We start from the raw sequence: 10,840 nt of genomic DNA on the forward strand, positions 1-10,840 counted from the left end.
ATATATATATATATATATATATATATATAAATTAATATAGGATAGCAAATTTTTGAAATTTCACTACCGGTGGTCTAGCATTAGACAACATATTCTATATAAAATTAGTGTACATTTAAACACAAAGAGGCGACCCTTAGCAGGCAGCCTTACATGCTAGAAGGAGCAGTCAAATCATCCAAAACCACATTTAAGAGCAATTTCGAAGGGAATGAAAAATAAAAACTTTTACCTTGTTTTTTTACAGCCATACCTACTAATTTCGAACACTAATTAGCAAATAAAATAATTTTCTCGGCGAAGTTCTCATCAGTGGCTACACCAAAACACTAACATATAATTTAGAGACGTGTCTCTTCATTATACATCATAATAACACGTGTCTCTTCATTATATATTATAATAACACGTGTCTCTTCATTATATATCATAATAACACGTGTCTCTTCATTATATATTATAATAACACGTGTCTCTTCATTATATATTATAATAACACGTGTCTCTTCATTATATATTATGATTTTTCAAATTCACCGCGCAAGCGCGGTTTCAATCGGCAGTAGATGAAAAATGCCATATTAGCTTCCGAAATTTCTAAAATCATATTCATAAATTAATACAGGATAGCAAAATTCTAGAATTTTAGCCTTACATGCTAGAAGGAGCAGGTAGGCCACTAGTACTGAAATTTCTAAAAGTTTGCTATCCTATATTGATTTATGAATATGATTTTAGTAGTGGTTAAGAGCGCGGGCTACTAACCCCAAGATTCCGGGTTCGATTCCAGGCAGTGACCTGAACAACAACAACAACAACAATAATAATAATAATAATAATAATAATAATAATAATAACAACAACAACAACATCAAAAAATACCTTAGGAATGAGAACCCAGGTTCAAAATTTCCCCAAGACACCTGATGAAGGCTGGAGGATACATCAGCCGAAAACTTGTGTTAACAACAAACAAGATGAGGACAAATATCCGTCAAATATAAATAATGTAAATAATGTAAATAAGGTACATAGTTCCTCATCTCTTAAATATAGAACTGAACAATGTATTTGTTTTAAATATCAGTTGTTTGTTTTACATAATTTATTTGCTATTTGTTGATTGGCGATATTGGTTAATACTTTTATTCTTGTTTAAACTAAAGGTACTTATTCTGGTGTGACTGGGGTGTAAATCCTAAAATCGAAGTGTCAGATCTGGTTGGCAACAACCGGCGTCCTATTGTCAGTAATAATATGCGAAGGCCACGTGGATTAGTCATTGATGCTAAAGAAAGCATGATCTACTGGGTTGACGATGGCCAAGATACAATTGAATGTATTCAATTCAACGGACGTGCGAGACGAACTCTTGTAGAAGATCCTCAGGCTGATTTCTATGGAATAGCTTTGTACAAGGTAAGTCTTGAAAACCATGGTTTCCTCTTTATGGTAATAGAATAAGGAAATTATTTCACTTTTAAGAGATTATATGTATGAAATATATACAAAACAAAACTGAAACAACAATTGCTTGCATAATTACAAGATTTGTGGGGAGAGAGAGAGAGATAGAGAGAGATAAATAGATAGATAGATAGACAGATAGATAGAGAGAGAGAGAGAGAGAGAGAGAGAGAGAGAAAGGGAGAGAGAGAGAGAGATAGATGAGATTGTGGTATGTTGATACTACTCCACAATACCTTCGGACCTACTCAGAGCAGTTAATCTTCCCCAAACGACGTGCGTTCTTTAAAAGCATCAAGGTCGATGAACAACAAAAAGGCTGTGGTAAAATAATTATCTCAAAGAGCAGAGAAATATTTTGATTTTAAAATTTTGAACCCACCAAACAATATACGAGTAGCAGTGCATTATTGAATGCCACGTGCGATTGCAAATTTGCTATTGGATTGGGTATACTCAAAATAATACAACCAATGACAAACAACCTCAGCAAATATCTTCAGGTGAAGACTGTGTATGTTATAAAACAACTAGATGATCAGTTACAGCAACCACAGAAATTTACACTGACTTCTGAAATAAAGGATACTTTGAAAGTGTTCGGAAATGCGCTGACAAAGGTGAAATTACTGAAGAAATTATCGAAGGAACACGATTTTCATTCAAGGATGGAAGAGATTATTATGGTTTAATTAGATTGTAGTAAATATAATTTTAATCATACTGAATAATGTGTTCAACAGTCTGAAGTCTCTGAAGATTTTCTGTCTGATATATTGTAGGTAGGGTCCCAGATACGATGCAATAATATTTTGGTCTTTAAATGTATTGGGTGGAAGATCGATTATTTTCAATTATATAAAATCACTGAACAGATTCATTGCGTAATGGGAATGTTAGGGGAAGGTTTCATCTTTATCATACGAGGTCTGATCAATAAGTATCAAGAATGTTGCCATAGTAATGAAGCTAAAGCAGGCAGAGTAAAGTCACTTGGCAAAGATTGATTTTGAACATTGCTGTAAAATATTCCTCATGTATCAATAATAAAGTAATTCCTCAATTGGAAATAGTATAAAACGGTTATGAGAAATATTTGAACTTCTTGACAGAGCTGCATAAAATCTGATCTTATACTTCGAATAAGCATTGTTTTATTCGTAGCTACCCATTTACATTGTGAGGAATGATAAGGTTAGACGTGAATTATTTTTTTAAATAATATAGTGTTTGTTAAGTTATCTTGATTGGCACATTGAGCACGTTAACATACTTCTTAACGCACTGAAACAGTTTAACTTGTCGGCTTTTTTGTTTATATTTTGAAGGTTAATAAGTATATGTCGCCATGGAATTTACTACGTTCCATTATCTTTGCTTCGGCCATGGTAAGACGCGGGTAAAAATGCCAAATGAACATCGTTCAATATAATTTACCACATGTAAACATAAGGTTGATATCTTGTCAAAAAAAAAAAAAAGGGTTATTTCAGCTAAATAATAAGATTCTATAATTTAAAGAAATGGAGATTGCGAAGATATATTGTTCATAATTTCCTTCTAAAATTGGAATCCTTAATAAAACAGAAAAAATGGCTACAACTAAAGTTCGGTATTTAAACTCGGCCAAAATTTATATTTTCTCTTGAAGATGTTATCGATTTTCAAACACAAATGACTAAAATTCCCGATTTAGGAAAGCAAACTTGATATTATGAAAGGATTTACACTTGAATGAACTTATATTAAATATTGTTTTTCAGAAACCGATTTTATAATAGACAAATCTAATGAATTATGGGTTGATTTTCAGAATATATTATTTGTAACAGAACAGAGCCGTTCCGAAGGTCATTTAAATGTATACAGCAAGCTAAATGGCCAACTTATTATCAGCTACACACTGAGTCATATACCTTATGGGATTATTATGTACGATGAAGCGACGCAGCCTGGCAATTCTGGTGAGTAGTCTGTCAATTTCTGGCGTTAATTTTACTTGCCGAAAAGATCTCATATATGAAAATATATTTGTATAACGATCGTGAATAGGTTTTTAAATATCCGCTAAACATCTTTTTTAAAACTGATCCTGTCATCTAGCTGTAGATAATATTATATGATTACAAAGTTCTCTGTATTAAGCAGATAAATAACGCGCTAATTGACAAGTATTTTAACTATGCTAAGTAATGTGTTCAACAGTGAGATAGCATAGGTCTGCATATTAATTCATACAAGTTTGAGAAATTGTAGTAGTGTTCCATATACAATGCAATAGTATTCTGGTCTTCAAATCTTTTGAGTAGTAGATCGATTATTTTCAGTTATACAAGATCACTGAAAAGATTTATAACGTAATATGAATATTAGAAAAAAGGTTTCAACTTCCTTATATATATCCGCTTGTCATTATTGTTTGATTGAAAAGCAATCGTAACAGTTCTAATATGGCAAACGAACCCGGTAACTTTCACGAATGAAGACTATATTCATATGGAGAAGAGACAAATATTGTTGAACAATATTTATATCAACCAAATGAAAACATGAGATACTGAAAGAGGACAACAGAGTCCCAATTAATTAAAATTGAAAATGAGCAATATGTTAAAGGGTAGAATAATTGGATCGTTGACAGACGACACAGTCACAACTCCGACGTGGTATTTAAGAATCTGCATATGTTGACGAAGTTGAACAATTTGGAATTGTTTTCTTTGATGATATCTATGTTAATTCTGAATATAGATTTGTCAATATTTGTACTGGGTCTTTACGTTCTGTGTTTGTTTCAAAACCCACCGAGGTCAGCGTTGCTTTCACTCTTTCAGGTTCGATAAAATAACAATAAAGTATTGTGGACGTCTTTATCGTCTGTTTCTTTCCCTCTAAACTTGCGACTTCCTTCTATTTTAGAAACAGTTCTCACTATGTTCCTTATAACGTCCGCAGAAAACCAATTTTTAAAAATTTATATGATCCTTCTACACTGTTTTCATCAATATTATCGTCTTTAATGTATTCATTGTATTATTTCAGTTAATACGTTTAAACAAATATATGTCATTTCTGTAGAAATTTGTGACGCTCTCGAATGTGAACATTTCTGTGTCCACAATCCAATCATGGGTCCTGCCTGCCACTGTAGTGAAGGATACGAGTTAAATATCACTGACCATCGGACATGTAAAGGTGAGAACATTACCCGATCTGACTCAATTGCATGTTTATAACATAAAATATTCGGAATAAATGAAAAATATTTAAACTCTTTTTACATACATTTTGAAACGATGCGCTCATTGTTTTTTGACACCGCTCTTAAACATCTGCTGGACATTTGATTAAAGGTTTTCTAGTCGATACCATCTCGCTTGTTCTTTTTGAGACATAAACTATCTATCTGCACTATTCGTTGCATTCTTTTCTCTATCTTTTCTTTTAGAGAGATTAAGTTGTCATTTGAGATCGACTGTTATTTATAGAATGTTTAGTGATGATGTGTGGAGGCGCAATGACCCAGTGGTTAGGGCAGCGGCCTCGCGGTCATAGGATCGCGGTTTCGATTCCCAGACCGGGCGTTGTGAGTGTTCATTGAGCGAAAACACTTAGAGCTCCACGAGGCTCCGGCAGGGGATGGTAGCGAACCCTGCTGTACTCTTTCACCACAACTTTCTCTCAGTCTTACTTCCTGTTTCTGTTGTGCCTGTAATTCAAAGGGTCAGCCTTGTCACACTGTCACACTGAATATCCCCGAGAACTACGTTAAGGGTACACGTGTCTGTGGAGTGCTCAGCCACTTGCACGTTAATTTCACGAGCAGGCTGTTCCGTTGATCGGATCAACTGGAATCCTCGACGTCGTAAGCGACGGAGTGCCGACAAAAGTGATGATGTAAAAGGCTCCTTTGTTAGTTCACATTTTAAAATGCATTACTAATTGCATGGGTTCTGACTTCCGATTTTATTCATTTAAACGTCTACTTTTATGTTTGTGTTTTTTTTTTTTTTTGTTCAAAGTTTATTCCGCTACATTCATGCAAATTGATTCGACTGAGAAGCCACTGCAATCAACACATCACTGCATCTTGCATAGGAGGTAGATCAACATTAACTTCTTTCCTGCCATGTGATAGGTTGATTAGTGTTATTTGTTTCGGCTTTCTGCGCAGTGTACTAAAATCCTGCTGATGTCAACTTAGCCATTTCATACTCTGGAGAACGATAAAGTAAATACTGCATGCACCTTGACTGACAGGTGGATGTAGTGACCTGGCTAACGGTGGTGAGCCTATTTTGTTATCGCAAAGGCACGTGGGTTAGTGGTTAGGGTATTCGGCTCTCGATCGCGAGGTTGTGAATTCAATTCCCAGCGGTGTCTTGTGTTCTTGAGCAAGAAACTTTATTTCACGTTGCTCCAGTCCAGTCAGCTGGCAAAAATGAGTTATACCTGTGTTTCAAAGGGCCAGCCTTGTCACACTCTGTGTCACGCTGAATCTCCCTGAGAACTATATAAAGGGTACACGTGTCTGTGGAGTGCTCAGCGACTTGCTCGTTAATTTCACGAGCAGGCTGTTCCATTGGTGAATCAACTGGGACCCTCGTCGTCGTAACTGACGGAGTGCCATTCATAATGTTATCGGATTCGTTAATTGTAGTATCTTGATAGCATCAATGAAACGATAGAATAAAAATATGCCTTTGCACTAAAGTGTGATAAATATAAGAATGGAAAGGAGGTGGCAAAACAGATCCCCCTCCTCTCCTCGCTGGTGGATTATCGACTTGTATTTAAAGCGTACACGAAATAAAAACGAAAGAAAAATATGAACAGTATATAAAGAAACATGATTTATGAATTTATAACCTTGCTGAATATAGTCTACAGTTATAACATCGCAGGAAGGAATTTTAGCAGCAGTTTCTATAACGTGAGCGACCGGGTATGAAGTGAAGTGCAAACAAAATGCAGTTGAAAACCTTCGGAAACTCTCAGTAATTCAAGCATATGTAAGGGAGAAAACTCAGAAGAGACAAGGGAGACTACTTTATCATTCCTTTCCCCCACTCTTTCTTTTGTCCTTGTAATAATTGGTTTTAACATGGGATGGTTTAGCAGAATCATTTGAATATCGAACAAAATGATTTGTGCTAGAATCTCCCCGCTCTTTATGTTCTTAGTACAAATCCACCTGACGGCAACATTGTATTTCGTCCTTTCAGATATACAGTTAACCAGTTGTTTGCACTTTGGAAATCTTACAACCTACAATATAAAATTAACATAAAAGAAAACAATGAAATTATTAATATTTTTATTGTTTTAACATGTGGCAATTCGTCCGTCGCTAGGTTTTGAGTTCAAATTACGCCGAGGTCGACTTTTCCTTTCATCATTTCGGGTTCGATAAAATAAGTACCAGTTGGATGTAATTCACTGACCCCAATTGTTGTTGTTGTTGTTGTTGTTATTATTATTATTATTATTATTATTATTATTATTAAGGCGGCGAGCTGGTGGAATCGTTAGCATGCTGGCGAAATGCTTAGTGGTATTTCGCCCGTCGCTACGTTTTGGGTTCAAATCCCTCCGAGGTCAACTTTGCATTTCATCCTTTCAGGGTCGATGAAATAAGCACCAGTGAAACACTGGGGTCAATGTAATCGATTTGTACCCTCAAAGAAAGGATTATCATTATTATTATTATTATTATTACTATTATTATTAGGCAGCGAGCTAACAGAATCGTTAGCACGCCGGGCGAAATGCTTAGCGGCATTTCGTCTTTCTTTACGTTCTGAGTTCAAATTCCGCCGTAGTCGACTTTGCCTGTCATCATTTCGGGGTCGATAAATTAAGTACCAATTGCATACTGGGACCGATCTAATCGACTGGCCCACTTCCCCAAAAATTTTGCGCCTTGTGCCAAGAGTAGAAAAGATTATTATTATTATTATTATTATTATTATTATTATTATTATTATTATTATTGCAGTGGATTCTGAATTCCCCCAGCCTTACCATGTGTATTCCATGGAGGAAGGAATATGTTCGTTCCCACCGAACCTTGCTGATATCGATCTGGAAAACATGACGTTAAGTAAACAATGCTTTCTTATGGACAACAAGGGATACCTGGCACTGGGGATGCATGCTCGCCGAGACACCTTATATTTCTCAACCAACAATACAGAAAAGTGGATCAATAGAGTCCGTATGGAGTATGGTGCTTCGTTTGAATATCTAATCGGTGGTGTGGGCATTGTTAGAGGTAAATATGTTACGCTTTTATTTATTAGGTGAAATAGCATTAATCATGCAGTTACAGTCCACGTTGTGGTCAAATTTTTGCTGCTCTTCGCCACTCAGCCACAAACTTTTATTCATTTCTTAGGTACCTACAAACGTAATTATGGTATAGGATAGTAACATGTTGTTTCTCAGATGTGAAGGTGTGCATATAAAAATGAACTGAGGTAAAGTGAATTATTTTTAAACGGAAATCACAAGCGCCGTGAAATGGAATTACAGTGAACTAACCTCAAAATATGGCCCCTTGCATTTACTCACATTACTGCACATTTGCATGTAAGACGAATGTCAGCTTAGATGTGAGCGATTCTATTAACTGCGAATCAAAATCATAACCTGTAAATACATACCTTGATACTGTGTGGACTGAGATCACTGTTGACAGGCCCCTGATATTTACTTAAATGTTAACACTCGTGGTATGCAAACCATTAGCTCCTATTTTGTGTAGCTTCTGTAATTGTTGAGTATATAAACAGATTGGCTGCTTGTTTCTCTGAGATTGGTCAAATTTATTAGACACCTCTGATGAGAATCTTAATATTCGAAAATCAATTCAGATTTTTAATCACTTTTGCAACCTACGGAAATTTAGCTAAATTATCCCTGTTTATAAATCTTCTGTATAGGTTACACATAAACGATAATAATTACTAGTATTAAGGAGGTGGCGAGCTAGAAGAATCGTTAGTACGCTGGGCAAAATGCTTAGCGGCATTTCGTCCGTCCTTACGTCCAAAATCCGCCATGGGCAACTTTGCCTTTCATTTTTCGAGGTCGATAAATTAAGTTCCAAATGAGCGCTGCGTTCGATGTAATCGACTTACCCTTTCCCCGAAGTTACTGGCCTTGTGCCAAACTTTGAAACCATTATTAAGAAGGCAGTAGCTGGCAGAATAGGTAGCATATCAGAGAAAATACTTAGAAATATTCCGTTCGTGTACACATTCTGAGTTAAAATTTGCTTTTCGTGATCGTTGAAATCAGTACCAGTTGAGCACTAGCGTCGATATAATCGACTTGCCCCTTCTCACCAAATTTTAGGCCGTGTACCTATAGTAGAAAGGGTTATTATTATTATAATTATTATTATTATTATTATTATTATTATTTATTTATTTATTTATTTTTTTCCATGTAACAGGCATTGTTCTTGACTGGATTTCGTCAAACCTCTACTGGACTGACAGTCTACTTCGAACTATAAATGTGGCACGAGCAGATGGCATGTACCAACAGGTTCTGATTGATTCCGATTTAGAGAATCCTGTTGGAATTGCTGTACACCCTGGTAAAAGGTAAGTGAGACATTTCTTGATATTATATAACATTAGCAGAATTAGTAGGTTAGTAAAGTCGGTAGAATAATGGACAAAATGTTTAGTTGTCTTTATCGTTCCTTTTTTTTTTTTTTTTAACCTTCCGAGTTCAAATTCCACCGAAGTCATCTTCGCGTTTTATCATTTCGACTTTGCCGAAATAAGTGCCAGTTATATGTACAGGGAAAAAGCGTCAATATAATCTATTATTATATTTTCCTTCCAAAGTTATATCTGTGCTAGGAATCATTGACGAATCTATAGACATTCGGTCGATTTCTATTATTTATTTTTGTTCCTCTCGACTTTGTGTACTTTCGTTCAGAATTTAAGTTTGTTTTTTTTATGAAAGCTTTCAAGCCAGCTGTCTGCAATATGGGGATGTAATATGAGTCTAGTCGAATTAATCAAGAACACCCTTCATTATTAAAGTTGGCATCAAGACGTCGAGCTGGCAGAATCTATGGTACGCTGGATGAAATACCTAGCAGTATTTCGTCCGTCGCTACATTCTGAGTTCAAATTTCGCTGTGGTCAACTTTGCCTTTCAGCCTTTCGGGGTCAATAAATTAAGTACCAGTTGAACACTGGGGTCGATGTAATCGACTCATTCCCTCCCCACAAATGGCTGCCCTCGTGGCAAAATTTGAAACCATTATTAAAGTTGGTCTTGTGTTTAATTGAATACAATAACGAAAAAAAAAATAGACTACAATAGACTGAGATGTTATCCAAAGAAAGGTTACTCCTTTACACCATAAAGAAAGTTGCTAAGCACCGAGATTTAAAAATCCTCTGGGCGAGGGTACTTAGAAGACATTACCTCACAGTCCCTTTACTTGATAAAAATGAAAACTATTGTTTAAATGTCATCCAAAGGGAGATTTATCGTTAATCATCACCTTACCCTTTAAACAAGTTAATAAAAGCCTTATAAAGAGCCTCTAGGAAGGAGTTTATAAAATATTTCGTTACGTTTTATTTAAATGGAAGAAACTAATTGTTAAATATTAGATTCTTTTGATGTATCATTTACTTTACATTAGGCCACTATTATCTATGTTGCTGGCTGTTCTGTTGGAGCAACCTCAGAACGGTGATTGTTGTAATATATTACTCACAGTAGCCATTGTCAGTAGAATCAACACTTTTCTACTGAAATACTGGCTTTCCGCTAACTATTCGCAACGTCAACCCACTCAAAATGTAAGCTGTAAAATGAACACCATTCAATGAATGCATCATAGTTTGCGGTTGCTGAATAAGATTAGTGTAATGACTTTAAATAAGTCAAAGGAAACAAGTTATTACATTTTAAGTGATTGTCATTATTTAGTTACTTTACATAGTGAGTTTAAATCTAAACGTTAGGGCAGCGGACTCGCGGTCATAGGATCGCTGTTTCGATTCCCAGACCGGGCGTTGTGAGTGTTTATTGAGCGAAAACACCTAAAGCTCCACGAGGCTCCGGCAGGGAATGGTGGCGAACCCTGCTGTACTCTTTCACCACAACTTTCTCTCACTCTTACTTCCTGTTTCTGTTGTGCCTGTAATTCAAAGGGTCAGCTTTGTCACACTCTGTGTCACGCTGAATATCCCCGAGAACTACGTTAAGGGTACGCGTGTCTGTGGAGTGCTCAGCCACTTGCACGTTAATTTCACGAGCAGGCTGTTCCGTTGATCAGATCAACTGGAACCCTCGACGTCGTAAGCGACGGAGTGCCAGCAACACACACATA

At 36.0% G+C, this 10,840-nt stretch overlaps 1 protein-coding gene across 1 annotated transcript in view; it reads left to right on the forward strand.

The window, feature by feature from the left end:
- Window positions 1–10,840, forward strand: part of LOC106868258 (low-density lipoprotein receptor-related protein 5) — a 91,783-nt gene that overhangs the window by 29,589 nt on the left and 51,354 nt on the right. Inside the window, exons 3-7 of the mRNA XM_014913433.2 lie at window positions 1,167–1,419; window positions 3,281–3,431; window positions 4,546–4,662; window positions 7,466–7,741; window positions 8,927–9,080. Coding sequence (XP_014768919.1) covers window positions 1,167–1,419; window positions 3,281–3,431; window positions 4,546–4,662; window positions 7,466–7,741; window positions 8,927–9,080 — 951 coding nt within the window. The remainder of the gene's footprint in view (window positions 1–1,166; window positions 1,420–3,280; window positions 3,432–4,545; window positions 4,663–7,465; window positions 7,742–8,926; window positions 9,081–10,840) is intronic.

The sequence above is a fragment of the Octopus bimaculoides genome, chromosome 9, assembly GCF_001194135.2.
Source record: "Octopus bimaculoides isolate UCB-OBI-ISO-001 chromosome 9, ASM119413v2, whole genome shotgun sequence".
Taxonomy (NCBI): domain Eukaryota; kingdom Metazoa; phylum Mollusca; class Cephalopoda; order Octopoda; family Octopodidae; genus Octopus; species Octopus bimaculoides.